Source organism: Pelobates fuscus, chromosome 4 (genome assembly GCF_036172605.1).
Source record: "Pelobates fuscus isolate aPelFus1 chromosome 4, aPelFus1.pri, whole genome shotgun sequence".
In the NCBI taxonomy this organism is placed as follows: domain Eukaryota; kingdom Metazoa; phylum Chordata; class Amphibia; order Anura; family Pelobatidae; genus Pelobates; species Pelobates fuscus.
The window spans coordinates 371553015-371580986 of NC_086320.1; the positions used below are offsets into that span (position 1 = coordinate 371553015).

The 27972-nt window shown below is 43.9% G+C and overlaps 1 protein-coding gene across 1 annotated transcript; it reads right to left on the minus strand.

Moving 5' to 3' along the window:
* On the minus strand, positions 1-27792 carry LOC134609185 (solute carrier family 22 member 13-like). Its single transcript, XM_063452719.1, has 10 exons — positions 27404-27792; positions 17821-17924; positions 16666-16820; positions 13557-13725; positions 12291-12411; positions 5793-5887; positions 4446-4660; positions 3279-3387; positions 1316-1525; positions 1-195 (listed from the first exon to the last, which is right to left on the minus strand). The coding sequence occupies exons 1-10, from the start codon at positions 27776-27778 to the stop codon at positions 102-104; spliced, it is 1647 nt and encodes a 548-aa protein (XP_063308789.1). The 5' UTR covers positions 27779-27792; the 3' UTR covers positions 1-101.
* Between the last annotated feature and the right edge of the window lie 180 nt (positions 27793-27972).

Genomic DNA, 27972 nt, shown 5'->3' on the forward strand with positions numbered 1-27972 from the left:
GATTTACCAACAAAGAGGTAAAGATGGTCCTGAAGACCTGACGTCTGCAGCTCTGAAAGGACCAAGATTCCCATCCATGAATGTAACCTCCACGTTGTTTCTTACAGGCGAGTGCTTTTCTGGGACTTTTTGTCCAGTTCTTCAACACATTCCTTTCCATTAATAAGGTAGTCACTAGGGATGCCGTTTGCTCTACTAAACAAAACAACAAATACGTTTTAAGAGTTTGACAAGAATACAATAGAAAACAGACTGATACAATAACTGTCAGTTATCCAAAGGTGTGGTTCCAGTAGCCTTGCATATTTCACAGAATAATAACCAGATATAAGTGACACCATGTAACGTGTAATGATTGTATGTTGCTGAAAGCAAGGTGAATTGTCAGAATAGGATTTCCACTGACTTCGGCCACTGAGCTTACACTTTGACAGCCATTACAGTGTTACTCAAAGTGTATATTGAGGTTTTGAATACTGCACAATTTTGGGTTTTTGTTATGTTTCCGTACAGGGCTGATTATTTGATTTCAGGTACAATTCATACATATTTTTACTGATTCGCCTAGTGGTAAGTCATTAAAGGTATTCTATAGTGTAAGGAATACAAAGTTGCATACTTTACACTATTGAGTCCTCTGGCCTCTCCCTCCCCCTCCCTTGTAACACTTAGCCAATTCCAGTGCAGATCTACCTTTGTGTTGGGTCAGCGTTGGCTGTGGTTGGCCGCCTACACCATCGTCATCCCACGGGGAGGGGGGCTAATGCAGCGAGCGCTGCAAGCACATTAGGCTCTCCCCATGGGAAAGCATTGCTCCAATGATTTCCTATGGGGATTTTACTGATGCTGGGTGTCATGTAGACAGTGAGGATGTCCGTTGTTAGTTAGGCGACCAAAAGTTGCCTATCAACAAGGAAGTGCCTCCAATATCTGTATGTTGACAACCAGGCCATCTTAGTCCTGCAATATAATTGCAGTATCTCAAAACTGCAATGATTTACATTGTATGATTAAGGTGGACTGGGACCCTGCACCCATACCACTTCAATAAGCTTACGTGGTCTGCATGAGGACACCAGCATCAGTTAAATCCCCATAGGGTGCCAATAGTGTCCTTTTAATGTTCATACGGTGACTATATATTGCTTCCCAGATGAACACACTATCATTGGAGGGCTCCCACTTTAGCTCGGTATGAAAGATTCCGAACTTATTTTACAATTTCAAAACATCTCAATGGTACCTGGAATATTTAACATACATTTACTGGGTTTTTGTAGTATGGAGAATGGAACGTAAATATTGTTAGATTTACCTCTGGATAATGTCGTCTTGCATTGTGTGGTCTGCAAGTTCTTTGTTTCGTGTTTCTGGTAATAAAAAGCAAAGGAGACCCCCAATAACTGGACCACTACCAAAAATGGCCATTGGTATAGCTGGGTGATATTTTTCCAAGAGACTAATAAGAGGGGACGTAATGCCTGCTACTCGAGCTGCCATGGAGCACAGCCCCACTCCACTTTGTCTGCGGAGGAAGAAAATCATATGTACATGGAATTCAGCACGGCGATACTATTTAAATGATAACTGTCATTTCCTTCAATTTACAGAACTGAATAAACCATTTGAAAATAACCTACAAACTGTGTTAATCTTTATTTTGTTAGTTGCTCCTATTTCTCTAAAAGTTATATATGATACTTAGCAAATTCCAACACAATCCAATTCAGTCAAGGCACAGCCAGGGCACACATTGCTAATGAGAAGGGGAAATAGAAACATTGTTTCATTTCGGCCCTTATCTGTTTGCTTTCTCTATGCTGACTGCCAGGTGCAAAGGGCGGGGCTTATAACAATGATTGACATGGAGGCGCCCAGTAATATTTTTCACACTTCACAAATATATATTTGTTGAATATAGGATTATGTAAGCATAATGTTAAAACTTCAGGTGAGTTACTGCTCCTTGTGAACTTTAATATTTTCTGTTTTGAGTGTGGATATAAAAGGTTAAATTGTTATAGTTATGCTTTGGTGAAAGACATTTTCAGGATTTAAATGAATAAAAAGACAAACTTGATTGGCAAAAATAATCGGTGGGGATTAAATGAGAATAACACACAACAAAATCCGTTAGAATTAGAGTGTCATTACAATACTATTCATTAAGGGAACAAAATAAAAGTGTACTTCAGTCTGTAACACATGCATTTGTGACAGCTCCACCTACTGTCCAGTCTGTAAATTACACTCATTGCATATGATGATTTATATCGCTATTCCATCAATACTGACTTCAGTACACAGCGTCTTTTAATAAATATTAAAGCAGTATTTAAAGTAGAGAACCGTGTGTGTATATTTGTTAAAATTTTGTATTTTGATTTTGCTCAGATTTTCAATTGCTCTGCACACTGGTTAATACGTATTTGGGTGGGTAGTTTTTTTACAACACCTACACCTATATATCTGCAACTATGTCACCTTTCATTCAGTAATTGTGGGTAGTTACACCGTGAGTCTGAGGAATCTTTGATTCTATCAATGTGTTCTAACCATAAGATATGGTGATTTATGCAGGACTGGGGCAGGGAGGAGTTCCAGTGTGCAGAGACTCTGGCCTCTCTGCCAGTTGACAGGTACAGACCTCATTTAATAGTTCTCATGGTATCAGAGCATTGGCATAACCCACAGCAACACTCTGAACTGCCCAGCGTTCACAGGAGCCATCACCAGGTCTGCGCCTGGCAAAAATTGAGACCAGAGGATATCTGACCTTCCCCTTACTCCCTACAGTAGGTGAAACAGGCCGGTGAGGGAGTTCTTTGATCTCCCCACTGGTTCATAAAAGCACTCACTGCAAAAAAAGATTTGGGGCTATAGGGCCTCACATTCGAGGTTGACTTTCCCCTATCCCTCCCATTATCAATACCCGTGCATGGTGCAATGAGATTCCTAGAAAATGTAAGCATTATGCCGGGAACTGAGCTACAAGACAGAGCATGAGGACTCTTCTGCAGCTAGTTCTCCTGCCTTCATCACGGCAACTACACAACATGTGATTATGTCTCTAGCGAATGCATACATAGCACCACTTTTTCAACCAATTCTTCAAATGTTTAATGAACTCCATGACCCATCATTCAAATCCAAACAAACGCTACAAAAAGTAGAATTGTATGTTGATATATATAACATGTTAATACTCGTCTGAAGATAACTTTGATAGAGACACATGTTGAGGATCATGTTTCCCCTGTCCCTCTTTTCATGTTTACCTGACTATTGTAGGAAACAGTTCTGCTGCGTAAATGTAGCAAATGGAAAATGAAGACGCAATTGCAAATTTTCCAATAACTGCAAGGCATGTGATTACAATAGGTAAGTCTGAAACAGACAGGAAGATCAGTATGTGAATAAATATAATATAGACTGTTAAAGTTGCACCCCTTCTCCGCATAACAGATTGTAAATTCTTTAGATTGTGCACAGTTCCTCGAAGATGTAACGCCTAGACAAATTTTCAGAATACCTTTACATTCGTCACTAGGGCTAAACAAATATAAATAACACAAAATATTAAAAACTAATTTCTTTGGCTACGGCTGCAAAAAAAAACATTTTTTTTTTTTGTTGGACATGACCTAATGCTAGAATTTAGCTGTCATACAAAAATATGGATAGGCTCTTTTGAACATGTAGTGCCACTTTCAAAGAGTCTGCAATATATTTGAAAAAACTAAGAAACTTGTCCAAATCATTAATTGTGCCTCTGAGGGGATATGATGGCATTATACAAAAATATTCACGGCCAATACAAACCAATGTCTTGAAATCTATTCATAAACAGTACCATGCATAAGACACAAGGTCATGCATTTAGACTGGAAGAAAGAAGATTTAGTCTAAGACAAAGGAAAGGGATTTTTACAATAAAACAATAAGGATGTCAAATTCTCTGCCTGAAGAGGTGGTTTTATCAAAATCTGTACAGATGTTAAAACAGCAACTGGATGAATACTTGCAAAAACATAATATACAGGGATATCATTTTTAAAATGTGGGGTAATAGAGTCTTGATCCATGGGGATATCTCACTGCCATTCTAGGGTCAAGAAGGATTTATTTTCCTAGTTTGTTGCAAATTGGGTTTTTTTGCCTTCTTTTGTACGAACAGCAAAAACGGATGTGAAGAAGGCTTAACTTGATGGACACATGTCTCTTCAGCAACGTAACTACGTAATATAATGTTATTTTATTTATATAATAAGTAGCTTAGGGGCCATTTGGGTGTTGACCAGCTACATACTTTGTACCGTAGAAAAGATGGATCTATTAATGCATCTTCATCAGTGACAATAACCTACAAATCTGAAGAAACTATCTATTTATGCAGGTTGTCTTTGACACTTTGTTACAAATTGTTTTCAGAGTTCATGACTTACCTTTTGATATCCCAGTAACAATGAGACAAACTACCCCACCCAGTAGTAAACACCCAGCCTGGCTGAACTTTCTGCCGAATATCTGAACCAAAAATATGGACCCAAGACGAGCTGGAATTTCCACAGCTCCAAAAATAAGCTGAGTGAGGTATATGTCCAAACCGAAGCTCCCAACGTTCAGACTCAAACCATAGTAGACCAGGCTGTTCACAAACCTATGACCAGAGTTACAAAGAGAAGTTATAAAATGCTGATATTTTCTCAGGAGGATTAAATGGGAAATCACGTACTCTTTACATACAAAAAAAGTCAATAAAAAAAAAAATGAAATGAGAAACACAAATCCTCGAATCAAGGCATTGACTTTTATGGGAGTCAGTAGATGACAGAATAGGGTTTGAATGTTGCAGTTAATAAACAAGGTATTCCCGGTACCCCAATATAGAGGTGTCCCCACAACCAAACAAGACCAAACAGAAATGTCCTGGTGGGGAGGGGTCATCTGGAAACCAAGCAGTGTTTTCACAAAATACAAATTATATTAATACAATGGGCAAGGATCTGGGAGAAAGGGGTCATTGTTTTTGGCCCATTGCTTTATTATCGGCTGTCTGGGAAATACAGAGTCTGTCCTTTGGGAAATCTACCTCTATGGAAAAAAATACGGACAAATCTTTGACTCAAGTAGTTGCAGCATACTATAGCTACCCAAAAATGTCAACACATCTGTCGACACTACTATTAATAAGAGGAACCAATCAGTCCCTCAAAACCCACTACATCAGAAAAGCATATGGCCTCCTAAAGTAACTTCTGTTTCAAAAACCTGACTATTGCTCTCTTTTAAAGGGCCACACTCCACTCTCACCTTCCATTTCTGCTACTTCCCCACCTTGTTACTTGGTTGTTATGCCTATCGATGCCCTTGTTGTTGTTTTTTTTTAATCCCCACCACTTCTAAACTGTAAGCAGTGTTCCTCATCAACCTGCTGTTCCTGTAACATTTTGTAATTTTCTCATTTGTTGCTAAATTTTCCCCTTTATAATATTCCATTGCTATGGTAACTCCCTAGCCGGTGCTAGGGTCATGTGACGTCACTCTGTTCAGACGGTAGCACACTGGCACCAAAGCCAGTAGGTCAACGTTATGGAAGAGGTTTGAGGTTGTCCCCGAGCATGGCAAATCAGCACAGAAGAGGAGCGCAGGCGGACCAGAGGTAGGTCTTATAGAAGTGGAACACTATCACCTCTTTAACGAGATCACAGCGGGGAAGTGAAGGGTCAGACAAGGCATATTTTTAATTTATTATTATTTTCTATAATTTTATTAATTGTTACCAATCTTACCATACAAAACTCATAATGAGACTTATTTTCCTGAGCTTTTGATTTCTGAAAAGGTCCAGCATGTTTCCTGATGTGGTCGGTTTCTCTTCGTGTATCTAAAATAAAAAGGAAAAAGTAAAGAACAGAAAATTAACATTTATAAACGAGAACAAAAAAAGGAGACCTGTCAATCACCTGTCAGTCACGGAGTCTCCAGGTCAAGCATGATTTAAGATATTAACATTAGCTAAAGGAGGGGTAGTTTGATGGTTTGAAAGAATCTACAAGAAATGTTGCATTTTACTAAAAATAATCTGAAGATTCTACTCAGTATCATAGTAAGGGAAGATACAGAAAATGTATTATAAAATGTGAAAGTTACTTTGCTTAAAGGACCACTCTAGGCACCCAGACCACTTCAACATAATGAGGTGGTCTGGGTGCCAGGTCCCTCTAGGATTAACCCTTTTTTTTTTTATAAACATAGCAGTTTCAAAGAAACTGCTATGTTTATACTGAGGGTTAATCCAGCCTCCTAAACCTCTAGTGGCTGTCTCATTGACAGCCGCTAGAGGCGCTTGCGTGCTTCTCACTGTGAAAATCACAGTGAGAGCACGCAAGCGTCCATAGGAAAGCATTGATAATACTTTCCTATGCGACCGGCTGAATGCGAGCGCGGCTCCTGCCACGCATGCGCATTCAGCCGATGACGTCGCAAGGAAGAAGGAGAGGAGGAGGAAAGCTCCACGCCCGGCGCTGGAGAAAGAGGTAAGTTTAACCCCTTCCTCCCCCCGGAGCCCGGCGGGAGTGGGTCCCTTAGGGTGGGGGCACCCTCAGGGCACTCTAGTGCCAGGAAAACAAGTATGTTTTCCTGGCACTAGAGTGGTCCTTTAAACAATTTTACAATTCATCTAAAACTGATAACTTTTCTAAAAGCTAATTTTGTTTTGCAAAGATCTTTACTGGCCTGTGTGATCTGTGTGACGGTAAGGATTGGAAAACCCTGTTATCAATTGTTACTGTCCAGATTTAAGTGTAGCACTAATTAAAAAACAAAATTATAAACGCAACACTTTTGTTTTTGCCCCCATTTTTCATGAGCTGATCTCAAAGATCTAAGACTTTTTCTATGTACACAAAAGGCCTATTTCTCTCAAATATTGTTCACAAATCTGTCTAAATCTGTGTTAGTGAGCACTTCTCCTTTGCCAAAATAATCCATCCACCTCACAGGTGTGGCATATCAAGATGCTGATTAGACAGCATGATTTTTGCACAGGTGTGCCTTAGACTGGCCACAATGCCCAGGCGTTGTTATGGACAACGAACACTTTATTGATGGCATTTTGAATGCACAGAGATACCGTGACGAGATCCTGAGGCCCATTGTTGTGCCATTCATCCCCGACCATCACCTCATGTTGCTGCATGATAATCCACGGCCCCATGTTGCAAGGATCTGTACACAATTCCTGGAAGCTGAAAACATCCCAGTTCTTGCACGGCCAGCATACTCACCAGACATGTCACCCATTGAGCATGTTTGCTCACTAAACTAAGTGACACACAGGTCTAGTAATGGGTGAAAAAATGCAATCTACATTTTATTTTGTCAGTGCTAAATAAATAGAGAACCCATCTTTAAAGCTCTAATATATATATATATATATTATTTGTAATGAGGTTATAAACACATAATGCTTTAAGAGATGGTTCATTAGCTTAACATAAAGAAACTATAAGGTGTTAAATAAAGTACTATTTAAGTCTGGGGAAACTAAGGAATGTGTTGGGTAATAAACAGATTCTCGAACGATGCAGACTCAAGTTTTATAAAATAAAGTGGATGACAGTAGAGTTGAGTCAGGCAAGGGGGTCCGGAAGCCTGAAAAGTGGTTTTAAAACTATAAAGTCTGTAATACACGTTTGTATTCCTGCAGGGCCGTCTTTAACGCCGGGCAAACGGGGCAGCTGCCCCGTTTGCCCTCTATCCACATCACCGATCCTAAAATACATTTTTGCGGGCTGCGAGCCTGCACACTGAGGGGGCAGCATTGGAGTGGGAGCCAAGCCCCCTTCCTTGAGCTAGCAGAGAGATAAAAAGATCTCCCTGCCAGCCGTTACAAATGAATTCCCTGGTGGTCCAGTGTGCTGCTGGGGCTGCCGCACTCTCATGTGCTTCAGGCGCTCTGTGAGTGTCAGCCTGCACTGTGACATCGTCACAGATCGCCGGAACCGCGCGGCAGCCCCAGCAGCACACTGGACCACTAGGGAGCTAACCAGCAGCCCACTGGATCACCAGCGAGCCACTGGACCACCATTAAATTAATTAATTAATTAATTAATTAATTAAATTAATTAATTATTGCCTCCCCTGCCTGCACAGAAGGTCAGCAGCTTTGGCAAAGTCACATTAACCCTCTAACCCCCTAATCCTGTCTCTCTAACCCCGTCTCTCTAACCCCCTAACCCTGTCTCTATAACCTCCTAACCCCATCTCTCCAACCCCCTAACCCTGTCTCTCAAGCTCCCCCAGCCCTGTCTCACTAGCCCCACCCAGCCCTGTCTTACTAGCACTGTTTCACTAGCCCTCCAACCCTGTCCCTCTATCCCCCCCAGCCCTGTCCCTCTAGCCCCCCCGCCCTGTCCCTCTAGCCCACCAGCCCTGTCCCTCTAGCCTCCCAGCCCTGTCCCTCTAGCCCCCCAGCCCTGTCCCTCTAGCCCCCCAGCCCTGTCTCTCCAGCCCCCCCAGCCCTGTCTCTCCAGCCCCCCAGCCCTGTCTCTCCAGCCCCCCCAGCTGTGTCTCACTAACTCCCCCAGCCCTGTCTCACTAGCCCCTCCAGCCCTCTCTTACTAGCCTCTCCAACCCTGTCTTACTAGTTCCCCCAGCCCCGTCTCTCTAGCCCCCTCCAGCCCTGTCTCACTAAATGTGAAAGTTTAGTGAGGCCTTTATCACTAGCCCCCAGCCCTGTCTCACTAGCCCCTCCAACCCTGTCTTACTAGCTCCCCCAGCCCTGTCTCTCTAGCCCCCTCCAGCCCTGTCTCACTAGCCCCCCCCAAGGCCTTTATCACTAGCTCCCCCCAGCCCTGTCTCACTAGCCCCCCTAACTACATCACACTAACCACCCCTAACCCTGTTACACTCGCCACCTTCTCACAATCACTTAGAAACCCCCAACACTCACATTCAAACCCCCAACCCTGACACTCTCACTCCCTGACTGTGGAATGCTCACCTACCCTCACACCTACTCCCCAAACCCTATCACGCTTACCCAACGGATGTCTGTGTATGTATCTGTGTGTCAATGTTTGTAAGTACCAGTGGATGGATCTCTGTGTATGTGTCAGTGTTGTGTCTTTATATTTGCATGTCTGTTGCTGTGTGTCTGTATATCTGTTATATCTGATTTTTAGTAGGTCTGTCAGTATGTGTGTCAGTGTGTCAGAGTGAGTATCAGTATGTCGGTCAGTCTGTGTGTGTGTGTGTGTAAGTATGTCTGTCAGTGTTTGTGTGTGTCAGTATATGTGTCAGTATGTCTGTTAGTAACACACAGATTGCATGCCAGGGAGTGGGGAGGAAGGGTCCAGGGGGTCCAAGCAAATGCTTGACCAGCGTTCAACCATTATTAAATGTATTCCTGACACTATAGTGTTCTTTTAAAATATAAAATGGAAAAGGTTTTCTAAAATGAAAATGAATGGCGCATAGAATTTTTCCATCTAGTTTGGCTTATTTGATGCAATTTGGTTTTAAATTCAGCACAATTCACTGTTCATTGAATGTGAACCCCTAAATATTGAAACCGTTTTCCCATAAATAATACCCAATGGGGGAGGAGCCTAACACCTAGGCTAAATAGATGTGCTGACAATAAGCTCCTGGCAAATCCTGCACACACTGGGGCAAAAACCCCAGAAAACCGGCACGCACTACACCTGGAGGGTGACAGACAAATCGGGGACACCCGGGAGAATCGAATGATACCAAACTCCAACGTGCAACCGAACGGGAACCCGCAAATATATTGGGAGGCCTACTTGCGATCCTGCAGTGTCGAGGCGGCCACTTTCCTCATAGGTGACCCAGAGCATGGACTCCCCAGCTCATTTACCTCCTAACCCCTCCCCTCTGGACCAGCGGGGTTTATCCCGATCCTCACGGTGCGCCTGGAGCAGTCAGCCCGCACCAAACCATGCAGCAGCGTCAAGAAGGTGGGGTCCTCCATGCGGCACACCTAAAATGGCGGCCGACAGCGCACCACTCCTACAGACCCCGCTCCCACGGCACAAACCCATCAATGACACCATGCAATGCCTGGAATAAATCTTTTAACGTTTCTGGGACACGCTATGGGAGTGGCAGTAGGCAGCACAGACCGCACAGAAAAAAATCCACAGACAATGGGTGAGTGGGGCCAGCGGCGGTGGAGGTAGAGGAATACACCCTCGGGCACAACTCTAGACCACCCACCTATCTCTAAACTCCAGAGCCCACCCGGGCTAAAGGCCGGCAGGGGTAACACCGTGAAGCATCACCCACACCCACGGAGGCTCAGACGCTGCAAGCGGACGAAAATCACCAGACCCTCCGTCACTCCCACACAGGGAGAAAACTTGGGCACCAGAAGCCACACACAGAGTTTGTGGCAACGAGATGCAGGCCTATGCACAAGCCGGGGGCTGGAGGAACACCCTCACCGCTGTCTGCGGCTGCGGCAATCTACAAATCCTCAGATGACTCCTGCTACTTACCGAAGAAGGGCATCGGCCTTATCGGATCTCCCGAACTCCCAGCACCAGGTCTATGAGCAATAGTTTTATACCTGATACCCAGCGAGACCGGGACTGTTTAATCCATGGGTCGGCAACCTGGTCCCTACTGCCCACTAGTGGGCGTTTCAGGATTCCAGGTGGGCGGTAGGGATTTTCTAATTTTGAGAGATCGGGTGAGCGGGCGGGGGGTGCAAGCTGGCGGTACCCCTGCGACCGGGTTCCGCCATCACCACTTGCGGCCCCGGCCCGCGCGGCAAACCGCCGGGGCCGCACATGGAGGGGTCCATCGGGTGGCCCAAGCTGTCAGGGCCACCCGATGGATGTGGATTGTGAAGGGGCCCGTTCAGCGCTGAGCGCTTTAATAGTGATTACATCATCTCTGCTGGGAGGAAGTGATTCCCCGGTCACTCCTCCCAGCATACAGAGAGCCCGCGCGGGAGGAAGGAGGAGGAGGGAGTCAGAGTGGGAACTCTGACTCCCATCCACCTGAGCCACCACTGGACCCCAGGGAAGGTCACACTCCTGCACCTTGAAGGAGTGACTTAGGAGGGTGACTTAGATATAATGTGTGTGTTTGTTTGTGTATGTGTCTTTGTATGTATGTCTTGTGTGTGTCTGTATGTATGTTTGTCTTATGTATGTGTGTGTCTTTGTATGTGTCTTGTGTGTGTGTGTCTGTCTGTATATATGTGTGTATGTACGTGTGTCTTGTCTTTGTATGTATGTGTTGTGTGTGTATGTGTCTTTGTATGTATGTTGTGTGTCTTTGTATGTATGTGTTGTGTGTGTGTATGTCTTTGTATGTATGTCGTGTGTCTTTGTACGTGTCTTGTGTGTGTGTGTGTGTCTTGTCTTTGAATGTATGTGTTGTGTGTCTTGTGTCTGTCTGTATGTGTGTATGTGTCTTTGTATGTCCTATGTGTGTGTCTTTGTATGTGTCTTTGTATGTGTGTCTGTATTCATGTCTGTGTGTGTGTGTCTCTATGTATGTATGTGTGCCTGTCTGTTTGTATGTATGTGTCGTGTGTGTGTGTCTGTATGTGTGCCTGTCTGTCTGTATGTATGTATATATTTCTCACTCGCGCGAAAACTGGTGGGCGGTAAGGAATTTGTCTCAACCAAAAAGATGCATTAGTGGGCGGTAGGTAGAAAAAGGTTGACTACCACTGGTTTAATCTAATCTAGGGAGTAGAACGCCATTCATACACTGCTCCAGACCACAGTGATGTATCAAACTGGGCATTGTGAGCTACATTGATTTCAGCGGAACAAGTTCCTCGTTGTAGAACTTTCACAAGCCTGTCGGACGAAGCACCTAAGCTAACCCTCATGTTTAAATCCAAGTGGTAGCATAGCCTGGCTGTAGATCAGATTGTTTAGATCAGATTCTTTAACTCCTAGCATCTCCCCTAGCTTGTCTTCTAGCCATAACACGCACGATTCGCGTAGCCTGTATACCTGCTAGTTAGACCAGACTAGAATTATCATAAATGCTAACTTGTGTTCATAATACCATAAACTTGTGTATATATAATCTATTACTCCAACTGTACTGCAAAACCTTAAACCTGTGGAATGCCGTTGGGGTACCACTGGTCTGTCTGTATTAATTTCATTCACAGAAAAAAAAAAAAAATACCCAATAATCTGTAACTGCTTATCTCTTCTATGTACTGGTAAACAACATGTGGAATGTTGTGTACTCTGCACTTTGCAATCCATAAAAGTGTATTTATCAACTACCTGTTCAAACAGCTCTTCAGAGAAAGTTTGTTTATTCAAAGACGCTGCTTTCTGAAGAAGTTTTTTGGCTTTTCCATACTTTCCTTTAGTTAAAAGCCACCTTGGGGATTCTGGGAGGACCCTGCCATTAAAAACAAAAAACAAAAAAAAAAACTATTTACTGCATGAACAGAAGTGTCATTTATTTAAATGTACAGTAATGCTCAAGATTAAACAAATATGTAAAAAAAAAAAACATACATTTAGTAAAACAAATCTGGTGGCAAAATGTATAGCAGGTATGCCTCTATTAAGTTATTCTCATGTGTGGGTTTTAAGGTCAATGACCATTAGTCTAGTTCTAGCTGTGTTCTGATTGGCTGAGACAGAGCATATAGCACATAGCGGTACATTCCAGACATCCTTGGTACAAGTCCTGTTTACTGACTTGTACCAAGGATGTCTGGAATGTACCGCTATGTGCTATATGCTCTGTCTCAGCCAATCAGAACACAGCTAGAACTAGACTAATGGTCATTGACCTTAAAACCCACACATGAGAATAACTTAATAATAACTTTCATGCACAGCAAAAAAAAAAAAAAAAATACCCAATAATCTGTAACTGCTTATCTCTTCTATGTACTGGTAAACAACATGTGGAATGTTGTGTACTCTGCACTTTGCAATCCATAAAAGTGTATTCATCAACTACCTGTACAAACAGCTCTTCAGAGAAAGTTTGTTTATTCAAAGACGCTGCTTTCTGAAGAAGTTTTTTGGCTTTTCCATACTTCCCTTTAGTTAAAAGCCACCTTGGGGATTCTGGGAGGACCCTGCCATTAAAAAAAACCCAAAAAAAACCATATTTACTGCATGAACAGAAGTGTCATTTATTTAAATGTACAGTAATGCTCAAGATTAAACAAATATGTAAAAAAAAAACATACATTTAGTAAAACAAATCTGGTGGCAAAATGTATAGCAGGTATGCCTCTATTAAGTTATTCTCATGTGTGGGTTTTAAGGTCAATGACCATTAGTCTAGTTCTAGCTGTGTTCTGATTGGCTGAGACAGAGAATATAGCACATAGCGGTACATTCCAGACATCCTTGGTACAAGTCAGTAAACAGCCCATCTCGCTGGCATACATTAATGCATTGCTCACCACCTGGAATGCAACAATGTATTCACATTAGGACACGGAATGGTTTAATATTGAAAACCTTGGTCACTCTTTGGAAAATGTCAGTTGGAGACTTAAAATTGTTGAGTGTTTTACTTACCAAATGTAGAAAAATAACAGGGCGACGGGAACAGACCCAACTATCTGCAACAATCGCCAGTTGCGAATGCCGTAAGCCACCCCTGCCAAGACCATTTGCCCCGCTGCAAAGCAGACATGGGTAATGATTGTGGCACCCGCTCGTCTTGACGATCCCACCCATTCAGCAACTAAAATCAAAACAAATTCATTACAAAGAATTGTTATACAGACAAATGGCTTCACAATTTGCAATTTGAAACACAAACCATGTACAGATCTGATATCCCTCCAGTTCATTCTCCTATTCTCACCGGTTCTCACTTTAGTGCCAAAGTACCAATGGCATTCGGCAGAGGTAATATTGCTATGTACCAGTGGCATTCAGTAGAGGTAATATTGCTATGTACCAGTGGCATTCAGTAGAGGTAATATTGCTATGTACCAGTGGCATTCGGTAGAGGTAATATTGCTATGTGCCAATGACATTCGGTAGAGGTAATATTGCTACGTACCAGTGGCATTCGGTAGAGGTAATATTGCTATGTACCAATGACATTCGGTAGAGGTAATATTGCTATGTACCAGTGACATTCGGTAGAGGTAATATTGCTATGTACCAGTGGCATTCAGTAGAGGTAATATTGCTATGTACCAGTGGCGTTCAGTAGAGGTAATATTGCTATGTACCAGTGGCATTCGGCAGAGGTAATATTGTTATGTACCAGTGGCATTCGGTAGAGGTAATATTGCTACGTACCAGTGGCATTTGGTAGAGGTAATATTGCTATGTACCAGTGGCATTCAGTAGAGGTAATATTGCTATGTACCAGTGGCATTCAGTAGAGGTAATATTGCTATGTACCAGTGGCATTCGGTAGAGGTAATATTGCTATGTGCCAATGACATTCGGTAGAGGTAATATTGCTACGTACCAGTGGCATTCGGTAGAGGTAATATTGCTATGTACCAATGACATTCGGTAGAGGTAATATTGCTATGTACCAGTGACATTCGGTAGAGGTAATATTGCTATGTACCAGTGGCATTCAGTAGAGGTAATATTGCTATGTACCAGTGGCGTTCAGTAGAGGTAATATTGCTATGTACCAGTGGCATTCGGCAGAGGTAATATTGTTATGTACCAGTGGCATTCGGTAGAGGTAATATTGCTACGTACCAGTGGCATTTGGTAGAGGTAATATTGCTATGAACCAGTGGCATTCGGTAGAGGTAATATTGCTACATACCAGTGGCATTCGGTAGAGGTAATATTGCTACGTACCAGTGGCATTTGGTAGAGGTAATATTGCTATGAACCAGTGGCATTCGGTAGAGGTAATATTGCTACATACCAGTGGCATTCGGTAGAGGTAATATTGCTACATACCAGTGGCATTCGGTAGAGGTAATATTGCTACGTACCAGTGGCATTCGGTAGAGGTAATATTGCTACGTACCAGTGGCATTTGGTAGAGGTAATTTCTCTGGAGATGCTGTTTATATAGACAAATTAATGGTATATAATATATATTATGAGTGCATGTAACAACAATTAAAGGAACTCTCCCACCCTCAAAACAACTTCATCTGAATACATTTTTTATGGGCTGCTTCTCAAAGAAAGATCATTAGTATAGTGCTCCATCAGGCTACTTAGAGAAAGGGTTTGGTGCCCCGGAGATGACTCTCGGGAAGGAGTGGTGGGCAACAGAACTTTGCTGCACATCATTTAGTTATGTTGTGTGGTAGGGCCTCACGCCTAGCTGTGCAGAATGTGCTCGTTCATGATTCCATTGATATCCCAGAGATGCCCCAGAAGCAGCAGTTCATGGTTAGCAAGGAGGGACATAACATAGAAAAGCGGGGATACATTATGACACATCCCCACCTCTCTGTTAGCATCGGGAGTCATCATCGTCATGGAACCTAGCAAGGTGGAAGGTGAAATGAAGCAGATATGGGAGTGGGAGTGTTCATTAAAAATATTGAATAAAACACACTTGGAAGTATGGGACAGGTATAAAACCAATAGGAATATTTTTTTAATGTTTTTACAGTTAACATTGTATTACATCTTTAGCATTAGAAAATTATTACATTTTATTTGTTTTAAATTTAGCTATTTTATTTGTGCTAATTTTTTATTTCATTTTAAAATGAGTGTCATTACAAAGTTATGGTTGTGCAAATATAGGAAATACTGTTTGACACAATGGGCTTCACTTTCTGGTAGAATAGTATATGTTTTCCTTGTTCGTCAACATATTTGATGGCTAACGTAAGCTGAAAGAGACACAAACAATATAACGTGTTTCTATGTCCCATTGATACTAAAATATACTTGGATAAGAACCAGTTGACAAATGTAGTCTGCCATTTTACAATATCTGATTTTGATGAACTTTCAACAGCAATGTAATGGTAATTGGGTCTGGTTCATAGCCGTGCGCATGGGGTGTGCCGGGTGTGTCTGGGCACACCCTAATCCGTGGCACGCCAATGGATTGAGACCGGCAGGAGAGATCTCAGGGCGCCGGCTCTGCTCTAAGCCTCCGTGGGCGGGTGGGGAGATTAAAGATCTAACTCACCGGCCCACAGCAGCATGGAGGGAGGCAGGAGAGGACCCAGGGAGCTCTAGCCAGCAGCTCCGCCGGGTTCCTCTCGCGAGATCTGAGCATATCACGAGAGTGAACTCTAGCCCCGCAGGCTAGAGTTCACTCTCCACTGGACCACCAGGCAGCAAGGAAGCAATGCAGCAAGGAAGGATCATCCCTCCCTACATAAGGTAAGAAGGGAGGGGGGATATTAACTAATCTGCCCCCACCTCCACCCCTACAATCACCCAAATATACAGCACATACAGCAACCACACACACAGCAAACACACACATACAGCACACTCACACACACAGCACACAGCACGCAAACAGCACCCTCACACACACAGCACACACACAGCACCCTTATACAGCACACTAACAGTACACACACACACACAGCTGTGTGTATATGTGTATATATATATATATACACACGCAGCGTGTGTTTGTGCTTTAGGGTGCACACCCTAATGCAATACTCTGCGCACGCCTATGGTCTGGTTAATGTACATTTGGAACGTTTCTTACCTAAAACAAGGTTATTTATCAGAAGTCCAGACATGGCGATTCCCACCACACATCGAAGAGCCGTGTACACGTAAAAATGTGGGACAAATGCGGTCCCAAGGCCGACGGAGAACTGCATCAGCAATGAGATTAAGATTACAGGACGTCGCCCAATCCTTTAAAATATAAACTCTTTCATTTTAAATCATGCTACGTATACATAGATCCAAGCCTTATATATCATTTTGGAATCACAGTCAATCACCTCCTCATTCCCTTCACATGTAATCAATTACTGGAATTATATTAATTCTCTCTGCCATCACTTCCAAATCCCTCTGCTACCTCTTGTCTCATGTCCCCATTTTATCCTTTAGATTGTAAGCTCATGAGCATGGCCCTCTACATCTTGTATTGGTCGGTTTATATTGTATTGTCTTTTTCCCAACTGTACAGCGCTGTGGAATATGTTGACGCTTTATAAATACCAGTAATAAATATAGATGTCTGGTACAGAAATACTGACAAGGACTGATGATGGCCACCATCTGCATAGCTCTGGTTGTCACATTCAAAGGTCTAGGCAACGTATTAATTCAGTTCCTAATCACACTTTTTGCATTGCCTCATATGACTTCAATAAACTTCTTTGGTAGCATATTCCAAACGGTGCATTGTGGTAAAATTGTGGCAATATTAACATCAACACCTCGGAGCTGGAAAAACTCTGCTATTTTCCCACGCCAGCTGAATTTATCATTTTTTCGAGCTGTATGTATTAAACTGCATATTGTGCAGTACTTAAGGCCAAAATAACAGAAATGTAAACAGATTCAATGTTTATTTATTTATTTATATATTGACAGACAATTCACAGAGGGACATGGTCCCATATCAGGACTGTCCTATTGAAAATGGGACACTTGGCATATATGTTAGTTTTCCAGGTGCTGATCCTTGTGCCTCAGCCCTGGGAGGAATCAGGCAGGTTGACAGGATTGTCACCAGATATAGAGAAATAAAAAAAAAAACAGAATATCTTTGGAAATTAATTCACTAAACGTAACCTCTAATCTTAACATATAACAATAGTTCTAGTTTAGAGTGTTCTGAGCTGAAACATAGGGCTGTACGCATTTACTAACGATACCAATACAGACGCTCTATTTTCCTTACCTGTCTCCTAAGGGGCCAAATATGATTGCTCCCAGCAAGAGGCCAACCATGTATATAGATTGAGAAATGTCTAGTTCATCCTTCCTTTGGCAAACCAGATCAAACTAAAGGAAATGAAAGACCTGTATATTAATTAGGAGAAAAAATACCAATTACAAACCGTGTCATGCAATCAATGTGCGCGCATTCAGTGTTCTGACTTATCCCTTTTCAAAGTCATACTAATCAAACAAGCAAGATGGAAGATGTCACTATACTGCCACACCGGGAGAGCATTCTGGCAGTTGTAGCACAATTTTCTAAGGACTGCTGCTTTTTTAATACAAAATCTATATTAAAAACAGTGGTAGCGCTGATTATAATATTGCACTCACAAGAAAGCAATTGAGTGTGGGCATAAAAAGGTATCTTTAAGATGAAGGCGACCTCTGTTTCTTCACTTTTACCCCTTAAAAGGAGATAAACAGAGAGACAAACACATAGTGCCCCAGTATATTAGACGTAACACCTTTGATTTGTAATACACTCACAAGATAGAAGTGAAAATCTTGTGAGAGATTGCTAGAGCATCGACAAGCTCTTTAGTAGCATCTTGTGTAAGAAAGGGGCGGATGAGGGCGATGTTTTTAAGGTGGAATTGGCATGATTTGACAACAGACTGGATGTGAGGCTCAAAGGTGAGGCCAGAATCAAAAGTAACACCAAGACAACGTGCTTGTAAGTGTAACCCTGTGAAGTTACACAGACTGCATTATCTGAAATGCCCAGTAGATGGCACATGGCCCCAGTATGTTGTTAATAAAACATTGAGCATTGATCACATGACTTGCTGAAATCAGTGGGAGGAGTGTGGCATCATCAGTTCCTGGGAGGTTTTCCTGCACAGCTCTGGGGAAGGAGGGCCAAAAAGGATTCTAGAAGGATGACATGCTGAGCTGAAATGGAGGACATGTGAGAGACTGTAAAAAGAGATGGAACCTGGCAGAGAGAACTTGTTTCACCCAAGATCACACCAGATGAGAGAGGGACCTGCTGGCAAAGACAAGCATTGAGCCCAGACGTTTGGTGAATCCAGTGAGAGGAGACTGCTACTGACTACCTGGTTAATTGTGTTGTGAGGGTAAGCCAAACCTCTCTCTGTATCACCACAGGGCACCTGTCTTCTCACTCACAGTAAAGACTCTGAGGTCCCGTACAGACATTACACATCTGAGGCTGTGTCAGTGACTCTGTGGAGCAGGACTTATTAGGGCCCCAACTCTCCTATGTGCACCAACGGCCGCTAGGGCGAAGATCAGGGGGTGGGACACAGGTGTGCTGGTGGGTGAGTGGGGAAAATCCACATTTGCATTGTTATCTGTTACGCCATTGTATTTTCCTATGTGTGTCGGTTCAATTGCTATTTACCATATAAAGTTAGTTCCAGTTAGGCTGTGTCAGTCTTATTGCACCAAGTATGTTCCCAGTGGGACCCCACATCCCTACCCCGGATGTTCCACTGGGTGGAGGCGCTGCCGCAGACATGTACCCCAGCTCCCAGATAGCGGAGGCTCAGGATCCGCCTGTCAGGCATAGTGAATTAACTAGGTTTAAGGACCCCAAAGACACTAGGGGGCATCCCCAAAACCCCGTTACATATGGAGGCGCTGCTGAGATTAATTGGGGTACAACCAGTGAGAATAGGCTAAGTCCTCAGGCCACTCCCTACTTTGCAAAAGAGTGGGCCCAGAAAAGAAATGTACCATTACAGCAAGCTGTGATGTTATGCAAAGTCCCATCCTGCTGTGAGATGAATCACATCATCTTGTGTATAGAAATTCGACTGGGAATAGAAATGGCGACCGTCAGGGATATCCTGCAGGATTCTGAAGGCCAAACTTACATGTTAATATATTGTCATACGGACTTGGGAGACCACGAGATGCCTACCAACATTCATTTATATGGAGCCCCGGATGAAGGATGCTCCTTAGTGTACGCTCTCCTTGATAAGAAAGAAAAGGCCTCACTGCAACAACCCTTTAAATTAGAACGGAAAGATTATGTCACAGAAAATTATTCTAAGCTCCTGACCCCCATCTCCGGAAAGGCCGGAGCCATTCCTAAACAAGCTGCCCATCCTCCTAGAGGGCAGGGGATGATTACTCCTAAAGTAGAATCTCATCCACCTACAGCATTACTGAAACCAGACAACCCTGAAGTACACACCCTGCCTACAGGAGGTAGTGATGTATCGGACATACTACAGAAACTCTCAGAAGCCATAGTGACGGCAAACCACACCCATAGTTACCGCAAACTAAAGGTGTTTTCTGGGAATCAGCCTGTTCCTGCAGGAGAAGAACCTTTTGAGGTCTGGAAGGTTAATGCTATGCAGTTGTTGGAGGAATGGTCTTGTACGGATACCATAAAGAAACAGCGGTTGGTGGAGAGTCTTCGTTTTCCCGCTACAGACATGATAAGACTGTACAAGGGAGTAAATGGGCAAGCTACTGTGCACGACTATCTACAAGTTTTACAGGATGCTTATGGGAAATCAGAAGATTTGGATGATCTGTTGGTTAAGTTCCTAGCCACTAAGCAGAAGGAGCATGAAAAAGCCACTGACTATATCAACCGGTTACAACTATCGCTTGGAAAGTTATTCCATAAAGGAGCAGTCACTGCCCCTGAGTTGGATGCTCGGCTATCTAAGCAAATTCAGAGAGGTGGTTTGACCAATAATCCAGTTATGATTCTGCTGAGAGCCAAATTGGATGATAAAGTTCTGCCTTATTCCACATTAATAAATACAGCTAGGAGAATGGAAGACCAGACGTGTCCACCCCTACAGAAGGAGAAAGAGGATACAGAACTGTCAGCTCTTAGGAAGAAGGTGGCTGAATTGGAGCTCTTATGCAAATCACCACCAGAGAGAGCAGTTTTACCCCCTGGAAGTGGGGGGCAACACAGGAAGACTCGGAAAAAGCTGTTTCCTGAGGATTCACCCCGCCGAGGGGACTGCTTTAAGTGTGGAAAGACAGGGCATTTTCAGCGGGAGTGCCCTGCGAATTCCATGGAGGTGGATGTGGAGGTGCTGGCAACCGAGCTCGAGGAGACTCAAATGACCAGGTCTTACAAGCGAAGGAAGACCCGGCCTACACATAGTCTATCTGTAGGGGCCAAGATTGGGCCTAAATCTTTGATACACGTACAAGTGGAAGGAATTCATGCTTCAGCATTGCTAGATACAGGTTCTCAAGTCACCATTATCTACAGAGACTTCTATGAACGTCATTTGAAACACATTCCTATGGAACCTGCAGGAGAGTTTCAGCTATGGGGCGTTGGGTCGCAAGCTCAACCTGTGGAGGGATGCATAAAAGTGACCATAACTATTCCCCAGTTAAATACCGGGATGATATGTCCTATGGAGCTGGAAGCTTTGATATGCCCTGCAGCCAAGAAAGTGTGTGCCCCAATAATATTGAGTACTAATGCAAAGATGGTACAGGATGTATTCAGGGCCTATCTGACAGAAGTGGGAGATGTCTCCCTAGACCGACTGATGGAGGTCAGCCCTGTCCTAGGAAAAGAGTGTCGACGACTAGCCCTTGAAACAAAACCAGGGTTGTGCCACTATTCAGGAACAGAACCTGCATTTGTGAAGCCTGGTGAGACTAAAACCTTACGAGCCATAGCCTCAATGCACCATGAAATGTTGGGGGGAACTGGACAATACCTTATTGAGTCTCTGCCTGAAGAGGATCAGAAGAAGGGGTGGACTCTCATACCTGAGATAAAAGATTGGCGAAAAAGGTGGTGTCGGAGCTTTCCTGTGATGGTACAGAATTTAACCCCCACGGAAATCCGGATTGATCGTCATCAAACGATTGGTGCAATACACCTTTTAGATCAAGTTTCGTCCATCATGTCTGTGAGTGCAGAACAGAAGGATTATGTGAAAGCACCTTTAGATTTTGATCTAGAAGATTCTCCCCTACCACAGCAGTGGAAAGACAGCCTTCGTTCAAAACTGGCCACCCGAGAGGGAGTGTTCTCCAGAGCAGAGATGGACGTGGGGGTTCTAAGAGTGCCACCCATGCTATAAGACTTGCTGATCCTACTCCCTTCAGAGAAAGGTCAAGAAGAATACCCCCTCGAGATGTGGAAGATGTCCGGGACATACTCCAACAGATGGAAGGAGCAGGCATCATCACAGAGTCCCGGAGCCCCTATGCCTCACCTATTGTGGTAGTGAGGAAAAAGAATGGTTCAGTTCGGCTATGTGTGGACTACCGTACTCTGAACAAGAGAACTGTGCCAGATCAGTACACTTTGCCCCGGATAGAGGATCTTCTGAACGCCCTATCTGGCAGCCAGTGGTTCAGTGTGCTTGACTTGAGGTCTGGATATTATCAGGTACCTATGAAGAAGGAGGATCAGGAAAAGACAGCTTTCATCTGCCCCTTGGGGTTCTTCCAGTTTACCAGAATGCCACAGGGAATCACAGGAGCTCCTGCTACTTTTCAGAGGCTGATGGAGAAAACTGTGGGGGATATGAATCCCAAAGAGTGTTTAGTGTATCTAGATGACCTAATTGTTTTCGGGAAGACACCAGAGGAGCATGAACAAAGATTGCTAAAGGTGTTGGATCGACTGCAAGCTGAAGGCCTGAAGCTATCAGTGGACAAATGCCGATTTGCCCAGAACTCTGTCACTTATGTGGGGCACATAGTCTCCGCTGAAGGAGTAGCCACAGATCCTGCTAAAATTGAAGCAGTGTTGAATTGGCCAAGACCAAATAACATCAGTGAGTTGCGGTCCTTTCTCGGATTCTGTGGTTACTACCGAAGGTTCGTGAAAGACTACTCAAAGATTGCTCGAGAGTTACATGACCTGCTGAAGATTACCTCTGACGTAAAGGGTGTTAAGGCACCATATCCTAAAGACCCCTTTGGAGAGAAATGGACTTCAGGATGTGAAGATGCCTTTCTGACACTGAAGAAGAGACTTACAGAAGCTCCTGTCTTAGCCTATGCAGACCCTGAGAAACCATATATCCTCCATGTGGATGCCAGCATGGAAGGCCTAGGGGGTGTACTGCACCAAAGTTATCCAGAAGGATTGAGGCCGGTGGCTTACATAAGTAGAAGTCTTACAGGTGCTGAGAAAAACTATCCAGTCCATAAATTGGAATTTCTGGCACTCAAGTGGGCCATCGTGGATAAGCTGCATGACTATTTGTATGGAGCAACATTCGAAGTAAGGACTGACAACAATCCACTTACCTACATCCAGACTACAGCTAAGCTGGATGCCACAGGACATAGGTGGTTGGCTGCCTTGTCAAGCTACAGTTTCCGCCTGAAGTACAAGCCTGGGCCCAAGAATATCAGCGCAGATGCCCTGTCCCGCAGACCTAGACTCCCTCCTCACCAAGAAGAAGAGGAGTGGGAAGAGATCCCTGGGCCGGGGGTAGGAGCCTTTTGTCAGATGTATGTGGTGGCCGAGAGTCAAGAAGAATTTGCCGAGCTAAGGGGGATAGACTCCATTAGCCACTCTCCAGAAGCTGTGCCTGAGGTGTTCCATGCTCCAGTCATGCTTCAACAGTGGCCCAGTATAACCACAGAAGACAAGAGGAAGGCTCAAGCGCAGGACTGGTATATTGGGATAGTTATCAGAGCAATAAAGACTGAGAATCCTAAATTGCTGACTTCTCTACCTGTGAGTCAAAGAGAATTATACCGAAGAGAATGGAGCCGACTACATCTCGAAGATGGAGTACTCTATAGGGTCGTGAAGTATCATGATCACCCCGATAGAAAACAATTGGTACTACCGCACAGATACCGTGGCATGGTCCTGAGAGCTCTCCACGATCAACATGGGCATCTCGGGGTGGACAAGACCTATGGCCTAGTACAAGATCGGTTCTATTGGCCTCGCATGAGGGAACATGTCGAGCAACATGTAAAGACATGCAGGAGGTGTATCCAGAGGAAGACCCTGCCTGTGAGAGCTGCCCCTATGGGTCATCTGAAAAGTGCGGGACCCATGGATCATGTGTGCATGGACTATCTCTGCATTGAGAACGATACAGCGGGAATTGGAAATGTGCTGGTGGTAACGGACCATTTCACCAGATATGCTCAAGCCTTCCCCACTAAAGATCAAAAGGCTGTGACTGTAGCCAAAGTCCTTTGGCAGAAGTATTTTATTCACTATGGATTACCCAATCGGATACACTCTGATCAAGGTAGAGACTTTGAGAGTAAGTTGATCAAGGAGCTGTTGGGCATGTTGCAGGTGCAGAAGTCCAGAACCACACCTTATCATCCGGAGGGTGATGCACAGCCAGAACGGTTCAATAGGACCCTCCTAGATATGCTAGGGACTCTCAAGCAAGTCGAGAAGCGGTCTTGGAGTAAACATGTGGAAGCCATGGCCCACGCATACAACTGTACAAGGCATGAATCTACAGGGTTCTCACCCTATTTCCTAATGTTCGGAAGAGAAGCTTGATTGCCGATAGATGTCAGTTTGGGAGTGTCTCCTGATGGAACAGATTCAACTTCACACTTTCAATATGTGAGGAACCTCAAACAAAACCTTCATCGGGCCTATGAGTTGGCCACCCAAGCAGCAGCAAAAATGGAAGAACGGAACAAAAGAAGATATGATGCTAAGGTGAGATATCGGGAGATTCAAGCAGGGGATAAAGTTCTTCTCCGGAATCTAGGTGTGCCTGGAAAACACAAACTGGCTGACAGATGGAAGGATACCCTGTTTGAGGTTGTGTCCAAACTGGAAGGACTACCAGTGTACAACATTAGGGGCCCGGAGGGCCGAATAAAGGCTTGGCATAGAAACCATCTGCTTCCATTTGTGTATGCTGATGAAGAGGAAGAGAGTAGTGAAGAACTGGAGGAAAACCCAACAGAGAGTCCTAGAAATGGGGCAGAGAAGCCCCCGGGGACTCCCAGTGCAGAGGATCAGTGGTGGTCATCACCCGCTGAAGAAACAGAGCAATTGCCTCCTTTAACTCCTGTGGTTTCACAAAGTCCCGGAACCTCTCCTGGGTCACTAAGTTCTCCAAGGTTGAATCCAGAAAGTCCATGTTTTGTGCCTGGAACTTCCCTTAGAGACTCTACTTCGAGGGCAGGAGTCGAAGTTCCACAGTTGATGTCTCAAGATCCTCTCCCCCAGCGAGAACTGAGACACAGCACCAGAGTGCGGCAACCCCCTAGGACCCTAGTTTATGACAATATAGGAGAGCCCAGTTATGCCCCGCTGACACAAGCCGCATCTAAAATGGCCATTTTCCTACATGCACTAGCTGAAGTGGTAAATGTTAGTGACTCTTTACCCTAAATAACTAGCTAGCTAGGATGTTACTGTGCTAACTGTACTGTAGGTATGCTAAACCTTTCTCTGTTGAATTTTTGTTAAGCTCCCTGGCTAGGACTTGCCAGTGGAAGGCAAGTATTTTCAAGGGGGAGCATGTAACCCTGTGAAGTTACACAGACTGCATTATCTGAAATGCCCAGTAGATGGCACATGGCCCCAGTATGTTGTTAATAAAACATTGAGCATTGATCACATGACTTGCTGAAATCAGTGGGAGGAGTGTGGCATCATCAGTTCCTGGGAGGTTTTCCTGCACAGCTCTGGGGAAGGAGGGCCAAAAAGGATTCTAGAAGGATGACATGCTGAGCTGAAATGGAGGACATGTGAGAGACTGTAAAAAGAGATGGAACCTGGCAGAGAGAACTTGTTTCACCCAAGATCACACCAGATGAGAGAGGGACCTGCTGGCAAAGACAAGCATTGAGCCCAGACGTTTGGTGAATCCAGTGAGAGGAGACTGCTACTGACTACCTGGTTAATTGTGTTGTGAGGGTAAGCCAAACCTCTCCCTGTATCACCACAGGGCACCTGTCTTCTCACTCACAGTAAAGACTCTGAGATCCCGTACAGACATTACACATCTGAGGCTGTGTCAGTGACTCTGTGGAGCAGGACTTATTAGGGCCCCAACTCTCCTATGTGCACCAACGGCCGCTAGGGCGAAGATCAGGGGGTGGGACACAGGTGTGCTGGTGGGTGAGTGGGGAAAATCCACATTTGCATTGTTATCTGTTACGCCATTGTATTTTCCTATGTGTGTCGGTTCAATTGCTATTTACCATATAAAGTTAGTTCCAGTTAGGCTGTGTCAGTCTTATTGCACCAAGTATGTTCCCAGTGGGACCCCACATCCCTACCCCGGATGTTCCACTGGGTGGAGGCGCTGCCGCAGACATGTACCCCAGCTCCCAGATAGCGGAGGCTCAGGATCCGCCTGTCAGGCATAGTGAATTAACTAGGTTTAAGGACCCCAAAGACACTAGGGGGCATCCCCAAAACCCCGTTACATAAGGATGGGCTGATATGCGTACCACATATCAGAAGGGAGAGCGAGAGAGGAGGATTAATATTAGGAGGAGGAAAGACAAGACATTCTGTTTTAAAAAGATTGAGTTTCAGAAAGCGGGAGGACATCCAATCAGAGATAGAAGAAAGGCAAGAGGTAACACGTTGCACGACATCAAGGGAGAGGTCTGGGGAGGAGAGATATATCTGGGTGTCATCAGCGTACAGGTCGTATTGGAATCCAAATGAGGTAATAAGTTTGCCAAGAGAGGCAGTGTAAAGAGAAAATAGAAGGGGAACAAGGACAGAGCCTTGGGGGACTACAACTGAGACAGGAGGAGGTATCATTAGAAAAGGAGACGCTGAATGAGCGTTGGGTGAGATATGAGGAAAACCACAAGAGGACAGAGTCACAGAGACCGAGTGATTGAAGAGTTTGGAGAAGGAATCACAAGCTGATTTTAGCTCTGACATTTGCCACATTTTGACATAAACTGGTATTCTCATAAAGCAGAGAATCAAAGTCTGCGCATTGCTTTGGAACATCAGTGAAATTCTAACACATTGTTTACTTTTTTTAAAGATTCCAAATCACCTTGAACCAGTGATAAGATATTTATATTAAACTTTGAACTGTGAAAATCAAACATTGTACTAAACTACATATCAAACACGCATTCAATTAAAATCCTTTTAAATTATCATTAAATATACACTAAATAGTCCTGCCAGTCCTGTTATGAGGGCTTCTAAAGTAAAATTGGCAGCTGCTCTTAGCTGCTACAGATATAAAATGCCGTAAACTAAACTACCTACCAGTTTAGTGTCAAGTTTACAGGAACATATTATAACTATGAATAAAACAATTCTGACAAACACACAGTTCTAATAATTGAAATGTAAGTACATGCAACATTGAGTTGCCAACCACAGGCACGAATTGACTTGTTGCTGTTCCAGAGCTCCCAACAGTCCTGCTTTCCGACACCAGGGAAATGCCCAGGGGCAACACAATGTGAGGGCATCAATAGATGCGTTCACACTGTGCAGCGGGCACTGGGACAATGCAGAGGGCAGTAAGGGGCCTTCCGGGAGGCTGTCTGTCAGTGTTTGATAGCCTGTAGCTGGACATCTACCAAAGTAGGCGCGGAGGCCTTTGATTTAATAGGCAAATGTCATGTTTACAAACCTCCGTAACGAGAGTTGATTTTTGAGTTGACGTATCATACACCCATCCATTCTGGCATCTCTCTGTGTTGTTCAGCCCATACTTCTCGATGGATTCGATATCCCAATCAACCGGGGTGTACATGAGGCATTTTTCATATGCTCCCTGGGCATTTTTTGGAATGGTAAGGTTGATCAGCTGCTCTTCTGTCAAGTTTGGACTTATTGCAAGAATCCAGGTGGTATTACAGTGATGAGGTACCGAGATACTCATGAACACTTGCCCAAACATATGGAAGGGGTTGGAAATGCTAATGAAACTCATCATAAGGACCAAACATTTTTGAAACAGGCCAAATTCACCCACATTTTTTAAAATATCCCCAAAGTCGGTCATTGTGATCCGTTTCAGTGTCGTTCTGGAAAGAGCGAACTCTGGCTGTGAGAAATTAATGTTTAAGCCGTATGAAGCAGCTGTGACAAAGTCTAATATTCAGCCTTGTGGAGTCTATTAGTTTGGACAAATTGCTGCTTTAACTTGCAAAGGTGAGAAAAAATTAACTGGCTGAATGCTACGTGTAAATGAACATT